We start from the raw sequence: 27,005 nt of genomic DNA on the forward strand, positions 1-27,005 counted from the left end.
CTTTCGAAAAGTCACATACCCCTGTTTATTTAGTTCCCAGCTTTGATCTCCTTATAACCATATCACTGTAATGGCTATAAAATCATACCCATTAATCTCTATTTATGCCTTTCATTCATTTATTTTGTTCGGAATACTATGTGCACTTAAATAAAGAGCCTTTATGAGTTTATGAGCCTTCATGAATTGTGCCTTTTTACCATTTTTTCCCCCTTTGACCCTATTTGCTGCTTTTTTTAATGTTTGTACACTGTCCTTTTCAGTTACACACTGGGTATCATTATCTAAGTAGCTACCCTGCAATGCCGCCATATCCTTTTGCTTTGTAAGCCTACTTATCCCCTCTCCAGACCCTCCCACCGCCCTTTTTAGTTTAAAGCCCTCTCTATAGCCCTAGTTATTCGATTTGCCAGGACACTGGCCCCAGCATGGTTCAAGTGAAGCCCATCCCACCAGAACAGCTCCCTTCTACCCCAGTACTGATGCCAGTGCCCCATGAACTGAAACCCATTCCTCTCACACCAATCTTTGAGCTACACACTTAACTCCTTGACTTTATTTACCCTATGCCAGTTTGCCCATGGTTCAGGTAGTAATCCCGAGATTATTCCCTTGGAGGTTCTGCTTTTTAATTTAGCTCCTAACTGTTCAAATTCTTTCAGCAGAACCTCCTTCCTCATCCTATCAATGTCGTTGGTACCAACGTGGACAACGACAACTGGATTCCTCCCCTCCTATTCCAAGTTCCTCTCCAGCCCTTAGGAGATGTCCTTAATCCTGGCACCTGGCCCACAACACAGCCATCGGGACTCAAGCTCATGGCTGCAGAGAACAGTATCTATCCCCCTAATTATACTGTTCCCTACCACTATTACCTTCCTATTTCCTCCCCCTACTTGAATGGCTCCCTGTACCATGGTGCCGTGGTCAACTCATTCATTCTCCCTGTTCTCGTCCACATAGCTTGCTAGGACCTCATAACTATTGGACAACTTCAGGGGCTGAGGCTCCTTGAACACTACCCCCTGGGTCCCCATACCTGCCTAACCAGCAGTCACACCCTCCTGTCCCAGATCACAGACCAAAATAGTATTATCTAACCTATGGGGTGTGACCGCCTCCTGGAGCAAAGCGTCCAGGTAACTTTCCCCCTCCCTGATGTAGCGCAATGCCTGCAGCTCGGACTCCAGCTCCTTAACTCGGATCCAAAGTTCCTCGAGCTGCAAACACTTACTACAGATGTGTTTGCTCTGGATCACCTTGGTGTCCAGCAGTACCCACATGCTGCAGCAGCAACACATCACCCATCCTGCCATCACTATCTTATTTAATTGAATTTATTAATTAATTACTCTAGTATCCCTGCTCTTTACGCTTTATTGAAATTAATTACTTACACCAGCTATCGATCTTATATTTAAGAAGTTATCTTTAAGAAAGAGAAAATAAAGACTAGAGATCTAAACGCTAACTTTAGACCTTAATTTTAATCTAAAGACTAGAAATGCTCACTAATCCAACTCACCAATCAGCTGCTCTCCATGTTCTTTTTAAATGAAGTCTCCCCGCTCTGTTTTAAATGAAGTCCACACACTCATTTGCTCTTTGTGCTCCATATATAAAACAGAAAATGTGAAGGAGATGTAATGGCTGCCTATGCTTTAAAACTTACCCAGCAATGACATGTGATTTGATACCGTTGCTGTCTCAGCATCAAGCATTAGGGCTTTCTATTTTCCATTTTATTTTTCCATTTTAAACTAATATTTACAATTGCATTGCTCTTGGCATTCTTCACTTCTTGTCAAACAAAATGCATTATTGAAACAGCTACTATAAAGTGTGAAATATTAATGTGTAAAAAAAGAGTGCTTTACAACTAAATATATAAAAGAGTCAAAAACATAATCTACATTTTACCTTCAGCAAAATGAATATGGAATAAGAGAACAAGTACTGGCTCCTGTGGAGTGAGATATGTTAAAATACAGCAGAGCCTTTTCATATACAAATGTTACAAAATGGAAAAGAAAATCAACCATAAATCTTAAGTTCACCTTAAAGAATGCAAGGCAGGGTAGCAAAACTTACACCTACACTGAAACAAAAAACCAAGTTATCACAAATAAACTTCAAAAGGATTAGAATTCAGTTGTGATTTAGCAATCATTCATCTTTCCTAACATGACCATATTACATCAGGAGTTATGTTGTACAGCCCTGAAGTGGCAGACAATAGAAATAGCACTTATTGGATTTTCTTTCTGTGTTATATAGTACCTAATCATATCTCCCAGAAACATCTCAAAACACTGCATATTACAGTTAATTGCTTTTAAGTGTAGTGATTTAAGCAAATTCAGCAACCAAATTTACACAGCAAGATTCCACAAACAGCAATTAAGAAAGAGGTGCTTTTATACAGTGGCTTTCATGACCTCAGGTCATCCCAAAGCACCTTAAAGCCATGAAGTACTTTTTTTTTAAAGAAATTGTTGTAACATTGAACCAAATGAAGTGTACAGCACAGCTCAAGTGGCCCATGTTTGGGTCAGGTCTTTGCTATAACTATAAAGAAAGGAAAGAACTTGCATTCATATAGCATCTTTTATGCTCTCAGGATTTCCCAATGGGCTTTACAGCAAAGAAATTACTTCTGAAGTGTAGTTGCTGTTGTAATGTGGGGAACACAACAGCCAATTTGTGCAAAGTAATGTTCCACAAGCATCAATGAGATAATGACCAGATAATCAATTTTTAGTTACATTTGTTGAAGAATAAAAATTGGCCCGGTCACCGGAAAGAACTCCTTTGCCCTTTTTCAAAAAGGGACAACAAGACCTTGGCTGGCACTTCCCAAACTGAAGCACTCCCTCAGTACTGCACCGGTATACCCCGTACACAAAAAGCAGGACAAATCCAACCCAGCCAATTATCGCCCAAGCTGCCTACTCTCCATCATCAGTAACGAGGTCATCAATGGTGCTATCAAGTGGCACTTGCTTAGTATTAACCTGCTCTCTGATGCCCAGTTTGGGTTCCGCCAGGGCCACTCAGCTCCTGACCTCATTACAGCCTTGGTTCAAACATGGACAAAAGAGCTGAACTCCCGAGGTGAGGTGAGAGTGACTGCTCTTGACATCAAGGCAGCATTTGACCGGGTGTGGCATCAAGGAGCCCTAGCAAAACTGGAGTCAATGGGAATCAGGGGGAAAACTCTTCATTGGTTGGAGTCATACCTAGCACAAAGGAAGATAGTTGTGATTGTTGGAGGTCAGTCATCTCAGTCCCAGGACATCACTGCAGGAGTTCCTCAGGGTAGTATCCTATGCCCAACTATCTTCAGCTGCTTCATCAATGACCTTCCCTCCATCATAAGATCAGAAGTGGGGATGTTCGCAGATTATTGCACAATGTTCAGCACTATTCCTGACTCCTCAGATACTGATGCAGTCCATATCCAAATGCAGCAAGACCTGGACAATATCCAGGCTTGGGCTGAGAAGTGGCAAGTAACATTTGCACCACACAATTGTCAGGCAATGACCATCTCCAACAAGCAAGAATCAACCATCACCCCTTGATGTTCAATGGCATTACTACCTCTGAATCCCCCACTATCAACATTATGGGGGTTACCATTGACCAGAATCTGAACTGGACTAGCCATATAAATACTGTGGCTACAAGAGCAGGTCAGAGGCTAGGAATAGTGCGACAAGTAATCCGCTTCCTGACTCCCTAAAGACTGTCCACCACCTACAAGTCAGGAGTGCGATGGAATACTCCCCAGTTGCCTGGATGAGCGTAACTCCCACAACACTCAAGAAGCTTGACACCATCCAGGACAAAGCAGCCCACTTGATTGGCACATTCACAAACATTCACTCCCTCCACCACCAACGCACAGTAGCAGCAGTGTGTACCATCTACAAGATGCACTGCAGGAATTCACCAAGGGTCCTTCGACAGCACCTTCTAAACCCATGACCATTACCATCCAGAAGGACAAGGGCAGCAGATAGATGGGAACACCGTCACCTAGAAGTTCCCCTCCAAGTCACTCACCATCCTGACTTGAAAATATATTGCCGTTCCTTCACTGTCACTGGGTCAAAATCCTGGAACTCCCTTCCTAACAGCACTGGTGTACCTACACCACATGTGCTGCAGTGGTTCAAGAAGGCAGCTCACCACCACCTTCTCAAGGGCAGCTCGGGATGGGCAATAAATGTTGACCCATCCAGTGAAGCCCACATCCCTTGAATGAATTTTTTAAAATGTCCAACAAAAATCTATCATTTGCAGTCTTAGAAGTTCCAATTGTCTCAGCATCCTTAGTCTTTACAGGAGAGAGTTCCAGATTTCAAATGCTCTGTTTGTGAAAAATATTGCCTGCTTTAACTCTTAAAAGGTATGGTCAAATTTTAAGATTGTCTCCCATTGCTCTGGATTCACCTGCCATTGCCTTGAGCTGTCCGCATAGTCTCATTTTCTCCTCCGCTTCATACATTTATCCACTTTTCTGATAAAAGATGCAACAACCTCTGCCTCAACTATTCTTTCACAAACCATGTAATGCTCAGTGTAAAGAAGTTTCTCCCAATCTCCCTCCTCATGATTATAGTGACAATTTTACATTGATGAGTCCTTGAAACGGATTCCTCAACCTTGGCTGAAGGCTATCTAAACTATATGAACACCCATTTAATGCTGTCAAACTTTAAGAACCCCTCTAATGCTGCTAAGCCCCAAGGTTCCTATTGTACCGCTGTCAAACCCCTGTTTCTCCAGCTAATCCTGTCACGTTTTAGGTTTCCTACCTCAGTGCTGTTAAACTACAGGACCATCCCATTCTGCTAAAAATCCAGAAACACCCCCACCACAGTCCTACAGCGCAACTAAAGACCAGGAATCCCACCTTAGTGTTGCAAAAGCCAGGACCAACTTGTCAGTGTAGTCAAACCTTAGGAGCCCCATATCACTCTTCAGGACCTCTCAAACCTGTTCTGCTAAACTCAAGAACCGGACCCATTGCTACAAACTTCCCACTGCACCCTTCCTGGACTGCTAGAAACGAAAAAAATTCACACATCTGTATAACACCAGGCACTTGCTTCTCTACCGATACATTTTAAGCTTTAAAAAAGGCGGTACCGAGCAAAAATGAATTATATGATCAAGATTATTGATTTATAGCCTTCACTGAAAAATTGACAGAATCAGGGAACTCAATCCTCAAAATGCTGGTAAGAAATCACAGACTGCGCTGTCCTAAATTGCAACTAAACTTATTTAGTCACCATATGAGTAATTCTGATATCATATTGTGTTTTACATAACTCAATGCTTCTGCTGTTTTATCCTTTACACTGGGAAGGAAGAATTTAAGATGCTGGAGATCTCTTTATCTTTTGTTGACTTTAGCTAAGCAGTAAATTAAAATAATAGATATTTCAAAATTTTTTAAGAATCGTTTCATGGTGTACTTTTACTCTTCAGTAAAGTAGAACGCTTTCTTAACTGGTATTTTAATGGATGGGTAAGTTCATGAATGGGCAATAATTATAAAATGGGCTATCTGGATTTCACTATGCAAGTGTGAGAGAATCACTTGACGTGTGTGGATGCTAAAAAGACTTCCCTACAGTTTGGAGTTGCAGTCCAGCTGTTACTGTTGGTGTCGCTCTGTTACAGCTGTGAGAACTTAATGTATGCATTTGAATACAATAATGCTTGGCATTACAAGCAGTGTGTTTAAACAGGGTTTCTGAAGTCCAGTTGAGAGGTCACTGAACTGAAACATTGGCCAGAATTTTCCCTTTGACGGGCGCGCCACCATTTTCCGCGGGCGGGCCAATTAAGGCCCACCCAGTGGGTTAGCGACTCCCGTGGAGAACAGGAAAATAGTTTGCGGGGGCGGGCGGCCTCAGACTGTCGGTTCCAATGGGGAGCTGGCAGTCTGTATAAAGAGTGGCCAGGCAGCCTGCTTGAGGCAGGGCACCATGGCCACTCATGGAGAGAGGGAGGGAGCTGTGGTTCCAGAGGAGCATGAGCAGGAGGAGGGGGGCAGCCTGCAGGAGAGGCCAGCGGGGGGGCCACTCTGCCCCTCGATTCTCTGATGCATGCCTTGCTGTCCTCCTCCAAGAGGTGTCCAGCCGTCTGGATATATTGTATCCGGATGATGGGAGGAGGAGGGTCCCCATGTCACCAGCCAGGCGTGGGAGGAGGTTGGTAATGCTATGAGCGCTCATGATGATGTGCGGTGCACAGGAACACAGTGCCGCAAGAGATTCAATGATTTGCTGTGCTCTGGAAGGGTGAGCACCATGTCAGCCTTGGCCATTTGACCCAGAAGGTAGCCTTAGCCCTTGAGCTCCCCCCCCAACCCCCGTCGTACTGCCGTTACTGCATTGGGCTTTCGGCGCATGCTGGGTGGGCAAACGGGTACTGACCATGCTTACATCAGCCTTAGTGGTTGAGGAGAAGATGGGTTCTCCCTGCAGCATATGTTGGTGTTTGTGGCATTTGAGTAGTCTGGGGGCAACCTGCAGGGGAGGCAGCCAGACACATACTCAGAACTCCAACACATGTCATATTGATGGTGATGAGATGGTGCAAGGGAAGCCTCAAGGTTTCGTGGCCAAGTGCCATCTGCTGGCATCAGCGCCACACCTAGTTGCGCCTCCTTGCCATGGGCGCTAAGACCCGTGTGCGATTCAAAGTGATGGTCGGCGAATGTGTCAAATGTGGCCGTTGGAGGAGGGGTTTGGGACCAGCCGTACTATCTTCTGGGGACTGATCACCAGTAGTGTGGACAGGAGCCGCTGGAGGCCTCAGATGGGCCACTGTGGTTGGGGTGCGGCGTGCGCATGCAGAGTACATGAGCGATCAGCCCCAATAAACCCTCTTCTCTGTTCTGCAGGCAAAAAGTCAACACAATCTGCAGGAGCGCCAGAGGACTGGAGGTGGGCACGCCTTGCTCCAACGCCTCACAACATTTGAGGAGCAGGCCATGGAGCTGGGGAGGAGGCAGGAGGCCAGGGCGGCGAGGCTGGGATCCAGCGGCCAGGTATTTGAGGTCCACAGTCCCATCCACTCTGTCTCCCCACCATCCAAACCACTGATGGCTGCTGCAATCGTTAATGCTGCAACACTGCTCATTCACAGACTGAGACGAGTGTGGATCATACACAAAGGCCCCTCGTCCCCTTGAGGATGCGCGTCTCCAGCACCTTCCAAAGTCGCCTTATCCCATTTGTGACCACTATCCCCATGGCCTAACATGCCGTTGGATCGCTGCTGCACAGCCAAAGACGTTTTGCATCTTAGGAGGGTTGGTACCTCCACCACCCTTTCAGCCAGTGCGCCCCACATTACTCTGTCCAAAAAGTCCTCAGCACCTCAGCTGTGAACCTCATGGCACTCAACTTAAATAAATGCCACCACGTTACTCATCCCTGCGCCAAGGGGAAATGTTGCCTTCTGCCCACCCGGTCTTTGCCCCTCCTTACGGAATGAAGGCCAATAATGTGACCTGTCAATCTCCTGTGATTGACGGCAAATGTAGCAAGTGTTTGCGATGTTTTCTCAGCCCCGCAACTATCCAGGCCACAATGCATCCAGGTCAGATACTTCTGCACTCTCCCCACTCCAATGGTACATAACATTCCATGTGGCATTCCTTAGGCCATCTGACCAGCCTGTCTGTTTGCGTGTCTAATGGTTGGGGCTCCTCTTGACTCTTTTCCACACCACCAATGTTCGTCTCCTTAGGGTCTTGATGGGCGAGCGACTTACGAGGCTGGGGGGGGAAAGGGATGAAAGGTGTTACTGACTGAACGCTAACTGATGCACTGTCCTTGTTGTTAATTTCAGCATCACCACTACATGGCCACGCCCATAGACACCGGAGCCCCCCCTCCACACCTGAGGGCCAACATGCACAACTTGCAGTACATCATTTCAGCCAGCCAGGCACCAGCGCAGACACATACACCTCGGTGGGGAATTTACCGTCGGCTAGTGTCCCGGGTCACAGTGGAGAGGGCACTTCACAATTGCTGGAGGAGATGGCAGGGACAGAGAGTGCTGATGGCACCAGCAGCCAGAGGGCTGCAGGGGACCAGGCACATGCTGAGTCTGGCCCTGATGATGTGCCTCTGGAGTTGTCACCAATGCAGAGCTGCAGGACAAGCGGCAGGATTCACGGGAGCATCTGGCAGGGTTGCATGAAGGTGTGCTTCAGTTGGTCTCTGCGGTGGAGGAGTCCAGGCAGAGTGTAAGTGAAGGCATGAACCTCAGGACAGAGCTTCACGCTTCCTCCACTGAGAGATTGGCAACTCTCATGGAGAGGGGCTTCGATCGGAATGAGACTCTTCTGATTGGGTTAAGCTCTGATCTGCAAGCCCTCACAGCGGTACTGGCCACGGGTGGTCATTCCCAATGTGGGAGATGTTCTGGGCACTAAGTGTCGCCGCTCAGTGCCCATCCATCTGCGGTGAGCAGGGAGGTCCAATGTGACCTCACGTCGGCGCAGCAGCTGCCTGTCATCGCTGTGAGCTCCTCTCAGGGCGCTCTGGATGAGGGCAGCAGCTCCGCCATCCCTCTGCCAGTCAGCGTTGCTTCTGTTGAGGCTGCGACAACTGGGGAGATGCCAGTTCTGGGACTGGCCACTCCCTCCTAGGTGGTGTCATCACAGGTTCCATGGGCCAGAGGACGTCTGCCAAGGTCATTGATGCCAACAGGACAGCAGAGTCAGCAGGCTGGCTCACAAGCCACTCCAAGCGATGGGGTGGCACCTAGACGTAGCACCCGCAAACATAAGCATAAGGCACGTTAGGCACTCAATGGGTATGTCACTGGTGATTTTGTGTTGGCCTTAGAATAGGGAACAAAATTCATCTTATTGCAATGGAGAAGTCTGTGGTTTTTTTTTGGACATAATAAAGTCCACTTTTTCGCAGACATATCATGAGTGTTTGAGTAGACATTGATGTTTCTGTACTAAGCCCTTAGTTGCAGCTGATAAGGTGGAAGATGTAGCACCTAAGTGCCACGTGTGGAAGTGCCAGGCAATGCTGTTCCTGCTGATCCATGTGTGTGGAGCTAGCTGAAGGTTCTTTGGATTAGATTGTCCCGGGTGTCCCTGCCTCCTTGGTGTAGTAGCGGGTCGGCGTGCTGCCCCTCATCATTGCCCTGTGCTTCCTCATCCTCTGAGGCACACTGGCTTCATCATGTGCAGCCTCATCCATTGCGTCAAGGTCTTCATCGTCAACTTTCCAGCGCAAAATTGTGCAGAGCGCAGCATACTACCACTATCAGAGAGACGCGATCTGGGGGATACTGGAGTACTGAGCGGTCCAGGCAACAGAAGCGCATCTTGAGAAGACCGATGGCTCTCTCCACCACAACCCTTGTGGTGCTCTGGCTGCTATTGTAGTGCTGCTCAGCTTCTTCTGAGGGGATAACTCTTGTCACCCAGCAGCCATCCATCCAGTCGGGCTGAAGCACTGAAGAGCCCCGGGAGTGTCTGAGGATGTAAGCGTTGTGGGAGCTGCCTGGGTACCTTGCACAGACTTGCAGGATCTGCATCCTGTGGATCACACACTATCTGCACGTTCATGGAGTGGAAGGCCTTCCTGTTGACGAAGGCACTGGGCTCACCCGCTGGTGCCTTGATGGCCACATGTGTACAGTCTATTGCACCCTGGACGCAGGGGAAGCCAGCGATGGCCGCGAAGCCTCTGGCTCGCTGTGCCTGACTTGCCTGGTCGCAGTGGAAGTGGATGAAGGTCAATACCCATCTGAACAGAGCGTCTGTAATCTGCTTGACACAAGTGTGGACAGCTGATTGGGAGACACCACAAAGATCACCCACCGAGCCCTGGAAGGAGCCAGAGGCATAGAAGTTGAAGGCAACTGTGAGCTTCAGAGCCGCTGGCATGGGGTGTCCACCCACACAGTTAGGAAATATCTCAGGGCCAATCATCTGACAGATATAGTTGACTATCTCCCTTGAGAGTTGGAGCCTCCTTTGGCACTGCACATCAGTCATATTGAGGTCGCTGCTTCGCCGCCTGTATACCCTGGCAGCAGGATAGTGGCGTCTTCTGCAGCCCCTTCCACCTTGGACAACCTCTTGGCCCTGCGCCCCTTGTGCCTGCGCCTGGCCTCCCAAAGGTGGCTCCCCTGGAGGCTGATTGTCCACTCCTGGCCTCCTCCTTATTCTATCCCTTCCTTCCTCCTCAGGGGAGCTGCCTCCAGTGGAGATGTCAGAACCCATACCCAGGCTAAATGGAGGCCTCCGGAAAGCTGCAGGCCCGATAAAGATTACTAACTGCAGACTGGTTTCAAAGTACAAAAAGCTCTTGGAAATTGATGTGAACTGCTAACAATTAAACAGGCAACTTTAAAACACTTTCTGCGATTAAAACTTCGTGGGAAACATGAACAACCCCTCTGAATCCACATATCCCGCCAGTGCGTGAGTTTTATTAAAAAATCTCCTACCCACCTGCCCGTTGGGCCCGTGCGCCGACCTGAAGTTTGCACGGGCCCCTCAAAATCCTGGACAATTGGGAAATTAAGGGCCTTAATGAGGCCTTCAATTAATGGCGGGCGAGTGTCTTGCTGCTGAGCGCGCCTGCCGACCGAAATATCGCGATGCCGCGCGCTGACGTCGGGACGCTCATGCGACATTTTAAGAGCTGACATGCGGGCTCCGCCACCCACACATCAGCCAGAAAGTTCTGCCCATTAACTCTGGCGCTCTGCAAAGGTGCTGCTTGACCTGCGGAGTATTTATAGCATTTTCTATTTACACTTCTTAAGTTATTGCTTTCCAGCATTATTTTCTCACCAATTACCCCCTCCTCCTCTGCTAAAGTTGACAACCCATATCATCAGAACTTCAACCTTTTAACTAACGGCCATTTTTCTAGCGTGAACCTAGTCAATAAGCTTCAACAGCTATTTGACTTTGGAGGGCATCTCAGCCACAGCTGATTGGATTCTGTCATCCAATGTCTGGACTTGTTCCCAAGCAATTATATGCATGTGTTAAGAGACTGTAAGTTCTGCGGTGCAAAGTTTATGAAAAGAGCTGGCTTGATGGGATGAAAAGTCTTTATTATAAGAATGAGAAAGACTGGAATGTGTAGACTTGCCACATAGGTATCAACCTAGGAAAGTTAATCAATAGCTGCAAAAGAACTGGCATCTCAAAATCAGCCATGGCAATAGGGCCACAAAATGCAGTTATATCAAAAGTGCAATTAAATTTTCATTAAAGCTGCAAGTATAGTCAACATTTCATTATTTGTATAGTGGAAGAGTACAGTAAAAGTTCTAGTGATTGTCCTTCATTTCTTGGGAGGATATTGTGCAATATTGTGAATGTGTTGGTACTTTATGTTGTTGAATTGGACAGAACAGTTCTGATGAAAGGTCATGGATGTTAAACGATGATTCCGTTTCTCTCTCTCCACAGATGCTTTCAGAGCTGAGTGTTCCTCACATTTTTTGTTTTTATTTCAGATTTCCAGTACCCACAATCTTTTGCTTTCCTAATTTATCACAGACCCTCACACAGGTGCTATGGCTATTATGTATCTCTGGCTTTAAGCATTAAGTCAAAATTATGTTTAAAATTTGATGTGTTCCATGGATTTATAGACAAAAGTAATTCCACATCTTTATCCTACATAAATATTGCCCAGGCTCACTGCTTTGAGCAGACATGTTGGTGAAAACTCCTTCATCTTCAACGCTCATATTCAGAACTGAAATATTAACAGAATTGCTGCTGTGCCATGTATTACAAAAATAATTTATCAATGTTCAACTGTTCCTTTCAGGAGTACATAATTGTTCTGCATATTCCTCAGGTGGGTGTAGCTAGAAAGCTGAAAAATAAAAGGGAAGTGATGTCCAGTTGTTAGGATAGATGGTGACGGTTATACTACAGCAAAAGTGAAAGATTGGAATAGCTACCTTATACTTTGGACCTGTTAGGCGCTAGTTACTTTGCTACTGTATTCATTATTGGGCAGTGCAAATTCTAACCTGCCAAATAGAGATAATGTAAGTAGACAAGGTAATCCCTAACAAGATGCAAACTACCAAAATGAACATCTGTTTCTGCTTCAAGCATCCAGGATATTTAATATGTTGTATCAATTTTTGAAATTGACTGCAATAGAAATGGAAAATGGTTAATACTAGTTAGCGGATTTTAAAAATTGCCCAATTTAAACATAGGCAGTTTCTTCAAAGGATTGTAAATCTTTGGAATTCTCGAATCCAGAGGGTTGTGGATGTGCCATCGTTCAATATATTTAAGCGGAGATAGACAGATTTTTGGTTTCTCGAGGAATCGAGGGATACGGGCAGTGGGCAGGAAAGTGAAATTGAAACCAAGATCAGCCACGATCATGTTGAAGGGTGGAGCAAGCTCGGCATTCCATGTGGTTTTCTCTTGCTCCAATGTCTTAAGTGTTAGTTCTGCATGGTTTTAACAATTCTCATCTACTGTAATGAGCATTGGCTCTATATTAGACATTCTATCATCTTACAAAGCAAACTTATAAATGGCTTGAGTCACAAATTGCCTATAAATCACAAAATTATTTAACCATTAATCAAATTCTGGTAAATTGGCTCCTAGAATTTCTAACAAGTTAACTATCTGCTCTTCTATCAATTTTGATTAGAGTAAATCCCTTCATTTAAACTGTTCTTATTATATTAGAGTACATAACTGCTCTCTGTCCTACCAAGGAACACTTCACTGCACTGCCACCCCACGGCTAAAAGTGGTAAGGATCCATCTTACACTACATTGGAATTATAATTAGAGGGAAATTATACAACTATCTTTCAAAACTAATGCTGCTGCAATTAGAGTGTTAATTTTATTTCACTAGATCAAAATTGAATATTTCATACAATAAATTTTGGTAGAAAATGGTACTAAATGTAAATTCGGCATGAATTTTTTTAACCAATATTTGCATGCTTTAATCATATTTGCTGTCTGAAGTTATTTTTCCACAATGAATTTTAGTGCCTTTAAAATTTCTACAAAACAGAGTTAAGGGGAAATACTATCAGAGACTGATGCTTTAAAGACAACCATTCTCCTCCAGAGCTTAAGTCATTTACAACTGGCCTGATCCCAGAGTTGATAGCTTCCCTCAGTACCTCACCCAAGCGTGTTCATATGACTTGACAGCAAGGAACATAACAGCTGAGCTCAATCAATTTTAATGTCAGCCTTAGTTCAGTGGTAGCACTCTCACCTCAGAAGTTAGGCGGTTGTGGGATCAAATCACACAAGAGATTGGAAACTGGTTGACATTTTAATGCAGTACTGAGGGAGTGCTACTCCATTCAAGGTGCCATCATTTGGCTGAGATGTTAAATTGAGGTATCATCCACTCCCTCATGCAAATGCAAATGCAAAAGATTTCACGGCACTATTTAAAGAGCAAGGAGTTGTCCCCGGTGCTGAAGCCAATATTATTTATCTCTCATCCAATACCTAAAAAAACCCAGGTGATCTGATCATTTGTGTCCTTGCTGTGTAGAAGGTTTATGGGACCTTACAGTGCACAATGTCTACATTCCCAAGGTGCTTTACAGTCACCTGTAATATCCAAAGATCATGAAAGGTCCTACATAAAATGCAAGTTCATGTTTTCCAAACCACTCCCACCATTTATCAACATGTTGCATAGTAATCAGGAGTGGGAGGTTTGCCCAGTTTGTTCTCCACAATGCATTTCAAATGGTTTATTTTGGTGACTTGAGGAACAGTTGGATCTTGCTGGTCTGCATGACTTTGTGACTTGTTGAACAATGGTAGAGCTAGGGTCTGTGAAGTGAGGACTTTTGGTTCTAATTGATCCTATTATTCCACTGTGAAAAAATAGTAAAGACAATAATCCCACCATTATGGTTCACTTGGCCACCCTGGGAAATTAGAAATATATAACATCAGCTTTAAAGATGGAGCAGAGCATAAATTCCCACTCTGAAAACAATCTATTGAGAAAATATTTGTGCATATCAAATTTACAATGGCTTCTTACAGTGTTATCTTACTCCTTTAAATCTCTCAATTTACAATTCATATGCAACCACTTGCTATGTTGTATAGTCAAACAGGTTTCATAATATTCAATGCTATACCATGAAAAATCCCGACAAGTGAAATCACGATATTTATATTGACATCTAATGACTTGTTTCAATAACTTCCAATTACAATAGTCTTGAAATTCAGCAACAGAAAAAAAGGTCCACTCTTGGGAAAATAAAAATAAATGATATCCAGATCCTTGAAATTGTCTGGAAGCAGAAGGTAAAAATAAATCTTAAAATCAGTCATATCTCAGTAGTTTACAGTATATGCATTTACATAGCATATTGTTGGAGAATCCAAAGCCGCTCATATCTTACAATGTAACACACTTTCCTTAAAGGGTAACATGAAATCCTCTCTGCTGTAGCCATTTTCCATAAATGTTCGAAGCAATTGATGCTTCGGGTGGGTCCGTAATCAAAATGTAGCATTAGACCACCATGAACTGGTGTATTTTTTCAATGCTGCTGGCAAGTTCTAGCAGAGACAGTAAACAAGGTTTTAGTAGTTTTAGATTTCCAAGGTGGACAGAATAATCCTTAAACAGTGTAGATAAGGCAATCTCATTCTTAAATGTCTTCCACAATCTAACCTTGTTCTGTGACATCAAATAAGACACAAGGAAATACTGATCTCAAAGTTGCATTAAAAATACACAAACTAAAACATCCTGAAGAGTAGTGTCACAAAACACATATTGGCAACTGACAATCTCTTATAAATTAGTCAAACAAGCCATTTAAAAGTTTGAAATGTAGCACAAAAACAACTAAGATCCAGTCTTGGCAAAATTGTTCACACTTGATTTAATCCATGTAGAATCTGTACATAGTAACTTGTCTTTAATTTGTAATTCAAAGAGTCTTGTAAATCTGTGAACCGTCTATGTACGCCATCCATATATTCATTTGATGTGAATTCTTAGAATTGGGGAAAATTAGGGAAAGCCCTTATTTTGGATGCCAAAACACAAACAAAAATCCACACAAATTAAACACAGTAGTTGAAGCATCTATTTTCAACTTTATTAACATTTCACAACATACACAAAGATGCACAAAATAGTAACTGCTAAAACTATATATGCAAAGAGAAAGTTGTTGTGAGTTAGTTTATTAGAGTGCCACATTAGTAATAATCTCTTCCATTGGGTCACATTGTCCTCATGGTTTCCTACATTTCAAATTTGAGTAACTGGTTGACAAATAAAGGCTTTCAATAGTTGCACATGGAGAGCTAGGGAGACTATTTCCTCACTTCAGAATTAAAGATAATTTAGAACTTAAGGGGATTTATTATACAAATAATTATAAAAAGCTAAAAATATTGAGACATGAAACATTCACAATTTGTAAGATTCAATTTTTTTGTTATAAAATACTGTATTTTGGAAAAGCAGAGCATATCTCAAGTACACACACTTCACCTCTATTCTACGTGACTTTTTTTGTGGTGGGTGACGGATGGCTGATTGATAGACTGATGTCATAACATTTTAGGGTTCATAGATGAATCAGCAAATAACCATCAATAGCAAGAAAATTCCATCCATTGGTCAGAAGCTGCCTCAAATTTTACGGTCTTGTGATTGTAAACAAATGGAGGAGGACGGGAAAATCAAACCATGAGGATTCATTAGACATTGGCCTTTACTATCAGAGGTTTGCTGAGTAAGTATAACATATGTAGACAGACGTGTGAATTCTATGAACACAAAAGGAGGATCTTGTACTATAGAAGAGTTCTCCAAACTCTTAATTTTATATGCCACAATTGTCCCTGTTGGAATTCATATTTTCGTTGTCTTGTGCAGAAATTAGCATCATTTGAAATAATGTTCAAATCAAATTAATTATAGGCTCGTGTGTTCTGCTAATGTTTTTTAATGTGTAATTAACATTTTAACATATATAAAAAAAAGCAGGTTTGTTACTCAATACAAAGTATGCCTTTCAGCTATTGGGCACAACCAAGAAAGTCCACATCACAGAAATGTCACCTAAATTACAGTAAGCTTTAAATTAAAACTGCTTTTGCTCCGCAAAACGTTAAACAAGTATTATATAATCTTCTCTTACAATACAGTCACAATGAGATGTTTAACATTGTAAAAATTCACAGTGCAATCACATGATCAGATATCTATTGTTTGTTTACAGCAATTTTTAAAGAACTAGGCAACCATCCATAAATGTTAAGCAAAGAAATCTGAAAAAAATTAACTGTAAACAATTTGAATGTTTGCTAAAGACTACAGTCTTTATGAAGTTGTTTGATGCATTTGCAGTTCATTTATATTTTATTGAAAATCAGTATCTAAAGCCTGAGCTACAAAAGATGAAAAAAAATTAGGCGAATCAAAATATATATGCACTTGCTTACATACATTACAACTTGTATCTGTGTTGGACACTGACAGTATATGAGCTACAGCCTCTTGAGCTTCCTCCTTTTTTGTCAAATATGCATAAAAACTTTAATCTTCCCTTCTTTCGATCCAAAGCTCTTATACCTCTCTCTTCAGTTGGAACAGAAAGCATGATCAGCGATTAGTACTTTTTCATTGCTTTCAGTGCTCTGCTCTGACCAGCTGACAAGAAACATGCTTCTGAGCAGCAGGTCCAAATAACTTTTGCTACTCGTGTAATAGAGCATTTAACTACTTCCCAGGAGTTTTTAATCTTAGTTGCCTGGCTAAGAACAGGTGAAGAAAAATCATCATATGGAGATTAGCAAAACTGGAATTGAAATGTTGGTCGTCCGACTGCCAGTAGAGAACTGGTTTGCCCAAAGTTACTGAGCTTTACACCACCCACATTTCCCATGTTTTCATTATTATGATCAAATAACTAAGGTGGTAATATTTACTCTAGAAAATCAATGCTTGGTTTGTTTCAACATTAATTTGTTGAAAAGGGCACTTCAAAAATGGATTATGCAATCACATTTTGTAGAGCATGTATTTGTGGACGTTAGTAACATTTATGAATGGGTTAGTCACTAAATGAATGGTTATGTTCCAACAGTAACTTATTTTGAACAAAAGGCCATCAAAATGTATGATTAACAGATTAATTCTATTCAGTTAAAGAACTTGAATCAAACAATTGTAAAAGTTTTAAATATGTAGACTCAAGTGTCCTAATGCCTTGCCCATATTACTACCATTTATAGTCAGAGCTTTTTAAGCACATAAACTATGAATCAACATTTACAAGCTGCATATACGATCAGTTGTTTACTCATACAGTAGGAGCTTCCTGTAAATAATAGAAATATTAATCCTATACCCAAAACATTTAATAGCATTCAGAGTGTTTGAACTTATACCGAACACAGGAAACCTGGAAGTGGCAGCTGAAGTGTATTCATAAACTAAAAGAGTGATTACATTTAAAAATGAGGAGAAAACACATGCAGAACAGAAGAATTACTCGATCAGCTTAGCCTCAAGTGAATAAAAGGAGTACAACATTTAACATCGTTCCCCATTTCAGCAAAATTAAACTAAATTGTATGATACAAGGTCTTTTTTAAAAAAAAATCTTTACTGAGAACTTACGAATTTAGTTACTTTTATGCCCAATCTTGTTGAATGCCCCAGATATTATATATATCAAAAAGGGAGAAACTTTTGGTACTTTAATAGGAGGAATATAATTTGTGAATATAATAGACGACACGGTTTGTTACTCCGTTGAATAGACCAGGAGGATCTCGGGTTTGAGCTCCCCCATCTGTTAACTTAGTTAAACTCAACTGGGATGGTGGTGAGAGCACTAGAGCTGTCCTGGAATAGAAGGGATAAAATCAGCTGGAATTCCCACTACTGGCCATATATATATATATATATATATATATATATGTAGGAATCGAACAAGGTCAGGATTAGGCTCAACTGTGATGCAGTAGGTCCATGAACCATCAATACACTCAAACTCACTAACCATACTTAAGAGACTAAGAATGGGCACTTGAGCAAGTCAGAGGAGGAGCAAAACATCTCATAGCCATACACTGGCATGACTCACCTCGTTCAAGCAAGGGGTTTGGAGGGCGAAGGTGAAATATTGACCAGGTCTGCTAATTGTCTTTTATCCAGAAAAATGTTCTGTGAAATGCTCAAGTGATATGGGCAAAGGAACTCATTACCTATTTGTTTTTGTCTTTTAATTAGTTTACAAGAGCAGTCACCCCTCCCCCCTCCACTTTGTTTATACCAATATCTGTACACAAAACTGCATAGTTTCTTTCACAGTCTGTACTAAGGACAGATAAAACTTCAGACAAACAACTGTATCTGTATCTGACTATTAATTTATCAGCAAACCTTTTAAGCTTAATCTGGTCTTCTCGCCCTTAAATTAATTGAGAAAAATATAATAGCTTATTCCTCACATTGTAGAATTCATTTGGGATTGCCTTATCATTCAATTTGTTCTTCAATTATTTGGACAAAAGTACCAAAAAATTGTCCAATGAAATTAACCAAAATTTAGCAATAAACCCACACATAACATTCTTTTACTCAGACCAACATCTATTAATACAGGAAGGAATTATGATTCTATACAAATATGGGAACAAGAATCATGGACATTAAAACTAGGGTGGGTAAATCTGAGTCATGTACATTAATACAAGCTGTTCCTTAAAATGAACATACAAATATTGGTGAATCTGAAACAACATTGGATGAGAGGCATATTTGTGCGGACACAAATATATGTTCTCTTCTAGCTGGTTAAATATATTTATGTGTGAAAGACAATATACTGTATTTAGAAGCATACTGGAACACCATATACACTGCTTACTAATGAAATTGCAGTAGTGTTTGCTAATATTCTGTTTTAATTCTTTGCAATGCAAAAGCATCCAAAGCACATAAGGACTCAAGAATTAATGATATTGTACAGAGTACGTACATACATTATTTACATCCAAGGATGCACTACGCAAAAGGATCAAGCACACTTTAGGACTGGAATTGAACAGCAATATTGTTGCTAGGTATCAGTTTTTACTAAATTGTCATATTGACCCTAGATATAGTTGAGGATTTCAAATTCTGTTACATTTTGAGTGATCACATTATTATTGGTATTGTTGTAAAATTGAAAATAATGGCTAGGCAAAGAGAAGCTGCATAATCCCAGCCCAAGTGCAAACCAGATTCTTCCAGGATATGACATACTCAGTAATGAGAAATAACCATTAAAATATTTTGTAAAAAATAAGTCCTAGGCAATATAGCTCAACACGAGTCTTGTGCGTTTGAGATTCTGGATGGTTAATATTTTTGAAAATAGATTTACACTTACAAATAGGTGCAGATGTCTAAATTGTAAAATCACATCAATACTGCCTTGCTGCAACTTTCTTGATAAAGTTCTTCTGCTCCAGTACAACTTGCCAAACGCACCCATAATTCCATCAGCTGTATTGAAAAATGTTTTCACTAAGTTGCACATAAATTGTCGCATATCCTTCAGTTACCTCAATTTTACCTGCACACAGTGCACTCAGTCTTGTGTTTCTTGAACTTAAAAATGTTTAACAGTTTCTGTCCTCAGCTCAACAGCCCTATTTATCCATAAAGATTCGGATAAACAAAACTGTAATCTATCAAAATATAAAGAGATCGTGGCACGGTCTCTTAAGGTCCACATCATGATCAGAGAAAACAGCTCAAGGCAAAATGAGGTTTCAAAATAAAAAAAAACATTTCGTTAAGGTTTCAACAAATGTAAAAATGTAGGTTGCAGATGCTTAATCATGTACTGGACTAACAAAACCCAAAAATACAAATTATACAACGGAGTATGGAGCCAGAAGCAATTAATACTGCACAATGCACAACTCTTAACTGAAACAATATTAGGCTAAACAGGCTTTTTGTGAAAGATTTTCTGTTAAAATTTTACAATTTATGAATCAGAATAAACAAAATCCACAAGGCAGAAAGGCCACAAAGTGCTTGAGGAAATTTTCTAGGCAACGTCACCCACTTCAGCATAAAATTCGCACTTACTCCAGTATATGTTACATTATATTTCATTTCTTTTTTCAAACCGCTCCATTTGTAACATTAACATCCTTTTCATAGGTATCTATAGGCTGATTACCTTATAATGCAATCATTCTTACAGCAGATTTGTTTCTCAAATGATTCTTAATACAGCCAACATATATCCCACAATAAGTCCATGCAACATTTTAAAGGGAACACTAAACAAATCAATCTCAAATTATCTTGCTTTACATTCATTACTGTCATATTTCAGATGCCAAGTAAACCAATTCTAAAAAATATATAATCATCAGAGGAGCACTTATCAAGTTCAATTAGATTTCTGCATAGTTGGGTATTAAAGTAACTGACTTACATCAGTGTTACTCTGTGAACCTGTGTTTCCTTTAGGGAAATTACAAGACCACCATTTTCTGCAGTTCCAAGTGAAGTTCTTGGCCAGGTTAGATTGGAAGTGATGTATTTTTGACATTATTCAAAATTTGTAAAATAAACCCTAGCACCATGATTTCAATATTGAACAATGAATGAAGAATTTAAAACATTTAAGTTTTAATTTTCTGATCAATAAAGACTGCTATAGATAATATGTGGTGAGGGCCTCAACTACCATTGATTATGGACTGCTTCCAATATCATTGGCAAAAATGTGCATGGTAACAAGAGTAGATTTGTTTTGCACATAGCTTTACCTAAGCAAAGGGGCTGTAAAGAATTGTGTTCTTATGATTAAAAAAGGTATTAAACTACTACAATTGAAAGTTTTAGGGGAAAAAAATCATAATACTGATGCAATAATGAAATATGGTACATAAAGAAACAGAGAACTAAGATAACGTAAAATTTAGATTTGTTCAACTGTTCCCTGCCAAGAGAAGTGATTGTCTTTTTATGTGATTGCCATGGTGACGATGCCAGCCTCTGGATCAGAGCAGATTTTCTTCAGGAATCAGACATTGAGATTTAACAGCAGATTAAGTTTTCAGCAGATTAAATTTTCACATTGACTCATCTTTCTCAGAGTTAAAATCTATCTGGGGTTTTCTGGTCCAGTCAAATCCTTTGGTCTTCCATGTTCTTACATTAAATCAGCGTTTTCATTATCCATCAAGCAGATAAACTACGAGCTCATAGGTGGCCATCATTATAGCGGTGTTTGGAATCTGTCTGACCAGATGAGTGATAAGACCACGATAGAGAGATCTGTAACCTTCTTCAGATATTACTAGTGAAAATGTCTGAAAAAACGACCTGTATTTTGTTCCTTCTTCTCGTAGTCTAGTTCTTATGACCTCTGTTTAAAAGAAATTTTAAAGATTCAATTTATGGTCAAAAAAAAACCATGCACCTTAACAGCGCCATTGTCCGGTTTCATTTCACCTGGGACCTTCACAGCCACTAAAGACTCTCATTTCAGTCTGGGCTAGAAATCCAATTCCTAATTTCGAAAGAAAATGTTCAAATCCACAATGCCACTCAATCTCGTCTATTTCCTATGAGTGTATGCCCTGTCCCACCTTTCACATTTATAAAGTCTGTTTGGTTGTACATCTGTGGATGTGGTTTACAGAACACTGCATTAGTTCTGGATAATCCGATGTTCCACGCGATGTTGAAAAGCATTGAAAACGTGTAGGTGACATAAATTGATGTCAAATATAAGGCAATGACTTTAAATCTACATTTAGGCTACTGAATCCTAATAATCTCATTTCAGCATTTCTGATCAAGATCCAGATGGAGAAGGGAGCAGCCTCGGGTGGGGAATCCCCCATCGGTGCACAGTTCGCTCACTGGTATAATTTACTGTAGGCTGATATTTAACAGTTAATTTAGGACCATATAAAGTACAGTATTATATAATTATTGTGGACCTGTATGTGCAACTAGGAAAATGGGCTTGATGCAATGAACAAGTTGTGGCTCCATAAGCCTGAATTTTTCCCTTGTTGGGCGCACACGATCGGCAGGCCAGGGAGTAGGCGAGAAATGGGCCCCCGACCATGGTTTCACGCTGACTGGCTAATTAATGGTCAGCCAGTGTGAAACATGCGCTGAAAAGCTCAGCGCAGCCAGCGTGGGGGCGAGAAGAGGGTGGGTGATGACTTCACAGTGGGCACAGGTGAGCGCTTCCTCTGAGCTCCCTGAAGGCAGACAGCTACCTCAGGGAGCCGCATACCTCCAAATAATAAAATAAAGCCCAAAAAATGTCCATGCAGCACAATCAAGCACCTGAAAGCATACCTCAAAAACGTTGTCCCCAGATATTTCTTTCTATTTTATTCCCTAATGGAGATTTCATCCCGTCCTTGGATGAGCTTTCATCAGAAATGTATAGGCCGCCTGGCCAATTGGCCCATCTGCCAACCGGAAGGTTGAACAGGCCACAGAAAAAAAAACGTTGATAATTGTGCCATTAATGGGCTTAATTGTTGGCAGACATGGTTCAGACTGCCGTGCACGCCCGCTGGGCGAAATATCACGCAAGTGCGCAATGATGCGGAATATTCGCCCAATGTCATCTTGCACGATTTTACACCCGTCTGGGTTGGGCACACACCCGCCCACAGAAAGTAAAATTCTGCCCCTAGTGTTTGTTACATACCCAGGCAGAAATTGTCTTAACAAGTCAAAGATAGCTCCCCGTCCAGGCACAAGTAGTAACGGGCGAATATGGGAATAGGAGGAAGGCAGGAAGGATGGAGGAGACGTGAGGGCCTGACAATTGGAATATATTTTATAACCCTAGGTTTAACTGCAATCTTTTTTTGAACATGTATATAAAATCTAGAAGGGACTGGGAAAAGCATCAAAATAAAACTGAAAGCTTCAGGTACACACAAAAAAATACTAACCATGAGGATATGCTATACTGGTGGCGCATGTTTTAGATGTTGCAGCAGCTAGCATCAGGGCAATAAAGTCAGAAGCATATTTTACAGAATCTTCTTCAGGATCCATATTTGAAGAGGTCTTTGATTGCACCAGTTTTTGCTTTATGCTTTCATAAATTACAAAATGAATCACAGTCTCAGAGATGCCTGCGTAGGAAGCAGACATTCCTCTGTAGAAGCCTCTGATACCATCAGAGTGATAGACTCTTCGCACACATTCAAAAGCATTCATTCGCCTTTCACCTCGGTCCCTAGAAAAAAAGACGAAGAGATAATTCCAGTTTAAAAATTTCTACTTTTTTTTCCAATACCTTCTGATAGAACTAAAATTATAGTACTAGGAACTGGCTATTCTTGAGCAGATGATCAATCCTTTCCAAATATCAAAACTGGCAACTTCATCAGTCCTTAAAACACATTATAACACACTAAAAGTGCAGAGCACAATATGTCTTTCATTTGTGATAATTAGTTAAATTTTGTCAATAGGATTTTCCCAGTATTAAAGAAAAAGATGTTTCTCTGTTTGAGCTTTGGTTATCATTTTATTTAAAATTCTGATTGTTTAAATATAACGGCTCAGTGTAGTCCTCTAATGTTTGGAGGGCATTTAACGTGAAAGCCTGAGATACTATATAAATGCCAAGATTTTCTGTCTTTGCATTTTTTCTCCGAATACAGTCATATAAAAGAGACTCTCATTGAAGAAATCACATAACAGGTTATCACAACTCTGGGTATTCATTTAAAAAGAGGCCTAGGATAAAAAGTAATTTTTCCTTCATTCCATTTATAATATAAACACCTAAATGCATTAAGTGTGTTTATGTAGAGGAAAACTGAAAATACAACCCTGATCTTTACAGAAAGAATTAGTTAATATATTATATGAATCTGAGTGGGAATCATTGACACGCCATGATTACATATCAGGGACAAGTATAGCAATTCCACCTCTCCTTCACACCACCCCCCTCACCCAACACCACCTGCAAAGAAACATGACAGTTTCTTCCTTTTAACATCTGGAATTTCTGTTTCACCACAAAAGTAAAAAGCTTTGTTTATACTTCTGAAGCTGGTGGCTTAGAATTTGCAATACTGATAATATATTCATATTTTCTCAACAGCTCTTTTGACCCTTAGATCCAGATCTAGACTATGATCCATCTATTAGTTATTCTTTGTGTACATAGAAAGTAGATGCAGCTAAAGTTAGTATAGGAATGCCCTATTATAATCATGTGCGCTTGTGCATGTGACAATGAACTGAATGCCTTTATGTGAATGAACTCAATGTCTACAAAAGGAAATTAAACACCATGTTGCTTTTGCATTCTGGGAAAGGAATAATTGACAGACGAGAGTATTTGCCTCAAGGGAAAGTCTCACAATGTGATGTCAATATCATGTGATTTCATTTTTTCCATTGAGTGTGCACATGCAATTTGGCATAAACCCACCTACTTCCTTTAAAATTCTGGGATGGAAAGCATCTGCTTTCAGGGATTTGTCATTTTTCAATGCCATTAATTTCTGTCATTTTGCTTATGTTAATTTGGGCATGCCCCTGACCCTGATTCAATATTAAGTTTCTTTGGGGCATCTGGCATGCAGACCTCTTCTTCTGCTGTTAATACTCCTGCAATTTGAATATTCAGCTTACCACCATTTCCTTATTGTCATTGACAGTATCACTGATATCAGTTTTCAAGGAGTTCACATTGCTCTTGAACACCCTCTCTTTTTCCATATAAATCGTGAAAATTGTTTTGACAAATTTCTCTTAATACTCCTTTTCCTAGCTCCTGCAATCTTTTGTCACCCTTTATATCTTGCCCAGTTGCTAGGATCTGTACTTTTTTGTTGTATTTTGTATGCTCTTTCTTTTAGTTTTGTATTGTCTCTTACCCCTTTAGTCTTCCATGACTGTCTTTGTTGATAAGTAGAGCTCTCTTCCCTTAGGTATATAAACTGGTTCTGTATCAGATGAAATTCTTTTTTGAACACCTCTCACAGGTCTTCTGTCATTTTGCCCATTAACAGATTTGCCCAGTTTACTGTTGGCACACTCTGTCTCAGTGCATTGAAGCCAGCCTTACTTAAATCTAGGGCAGGACTTTTAGTTCGGTGGGCGCCCGCGATTGGCAGGCTCGGGAGCGGCCAGGGTACGGACCCCCGGCTGCAATCGGCCTCTAATCACGATTTAATGGCCAGCCAGCGTGAAATGTGCGCTGAAAGGCTCAGCGCTGTCGGGGTGGGGGAGGTTGGAGGGTGAGCACTGAAGTCAGCGCGGAGGCAGGGAGTGTGGAATGACTGCTCCCTGAAGGCAGAGAGCTGCCTCAGGGAGCTGAAGAATTTAAATGCAATAAAGGGTGATTTTAAAATCCAGAAAAAAATGCACAATCAGAATCAGTCGCCTGAACACATGCAAGATGAAAATTCTGTCCATACATTTTTTTTAAATTTAATAACCTTAAGGTTGGACGGGCAGCATTACCAATTCCCTTAATCACTTCCTTAATTGCCTTAATAGGCCGTTAACAGATCAGCGGGTGCACAGCTGACTCTGGCGTGCGCCCGCCGAACGAAACATCGAGAGACGGCGCAATGATGTTGGGACGCACGCCTGAGATCATCGCGTGTCATTTTACGTGTCGGTGTGTCAGGCCTGCCCCCACACGCCGAATGAAAAATCCTGCCCATAAAGTATAACGTCGTGTTTGAAAAGGAGAAACATGAAGCAGCTAAAAAAATTCTAGGGGCAGAATTTTTCGCTCGGCTTGCAGGTACACGCCTGACCCGCTCAAGCGTGAAATAGCACGAGACATCGGGCGAGCGTCCTGAAGTCATCACGCTCTCGTGAGATTTCAGTCGGCGGGCATGCACTAAACTCGGAAGCACGCCAACCGACAATTAAGAGGGCAATTAAGCCCGTTAACGGAGGTTTTTCGTTTCCCTTCCAACATTAAGGTTGGCGGGAAGGCGAAAAGGCCAAGCGGCCATTGCATTTTTCAGGAAACCTCATCCAAGGGTGGGATGAGGTTTCCTAAAGTTTTTATTAATTAAATAAAAAATGTTTCCAAAATATAAAAACATGACCCATCCCATCTGTGACAGTCACAGGAGGGCCATGTTTAATTACATTTTTAAACCATTTATTTAATCATTTCAGTAGCGATTTAATCTCCGAGGCAGCTCCGTGCCTCAGGGAGATTGAGGTGTTCTTTTGCGCGCATGCGTGAAAGAGTACTGGCCCTGTCTCTCACTCCTCCCCCCACCTGCACAAGAAGACGCGACCCGTAGTGCTCAGCGCTAATGCTGGGCAGGCCTTAATTAGCCTGCCCACATAAAATGGCGGCGCGGAGTCGATCGCAGGTGGTGATCGGCTCCACGACTGCCCGAGCCCGTTTCTGCCGAGCTCACCCGCCACCTGAAAAATTCAGGCCTATATTATAATCGCTATCAAGATGAATATTCATGCACTATTAGGATGTTAACTAAAGCTAAGTCATTAAATAATTACCAAATCTAATATCTGGTGCCCACTTGAAGGCTCTATGACATATTAATTCAGAAAACTATCCCAGAAACACAAGAAATTTACCACCTTTCTGACTTGTGCTAGTCTTTTCCTAATCTGTATGCAAGTTAAAATCCCCCATTACTACACGTTTGTCTAATTGCTGCAATTTTGCAACCTACACACTTCACAGCTGCTACCAGGAGGCCTACACACAACTCCCACTGCAGTCTTAAATCCTTTTCTATTTCTTAATTCTACCCATAGAGTTGCCATTGCCTGCATATCTTTCACTATATCCTCTCTTATCATTGAAACTATTTCATCCTTAATCACCAAGGCTACTCCTGCCCCTCAACCATTTGTCCTATCTTTCCCATAAACCTTATAAACATGGTATATTTGGTT

General features: G+C 41.5%; 1 protein-coding gene across 3 annotated transcripts in view; it reads right to left on the reverse strand.

Moving 5' to 3' along the window:
- Positions 1–15,149: 15,149 nt before the first annotated feature.
- Positions 15,150–27,005, reverse strand: part of LOC144693735 (solute carrier family 25 member 36) — a 66,583-nt gene continuing 54,727 nt past the window's right edge. For all 3 annotated transcript variants that reach the window (XM_078563684.1, XM_078563685.1, XM_078563683.1), the window contains 2 exons: positions 23,036–23,325; positions 15,150–21,474 (listed from right to left, as the gene is read on the reverse strand). In XM_078563684.1, the coding sequence (XP_078419810.1) occupies positions 21,281–21,474; positions 23,036–23,325 (484 nt within the window). In that variant the 3' untranslated portion in view covers positions 15,150–21,280. The remainder of the gene's footprint in view (positions 21,475–23,035; positions 23,326–27,005) is intronic.

The sequence above is a fragment of the Cetorhinus maximus genome, chromosome 19 (genome assembly GCF_964194155.1).
Source record: "Cetorhinus maximus chromosome 19, sCetMax3.hap1.1, whole genome shotgun sequence".
Classification (NCBI taxonomy): Eukaryota; Metazoa; Chordata; class Chondrichthyes; order Lamniformes; family Cetorhinidae; genus Cetorhinus; species Cetorhinus maximus.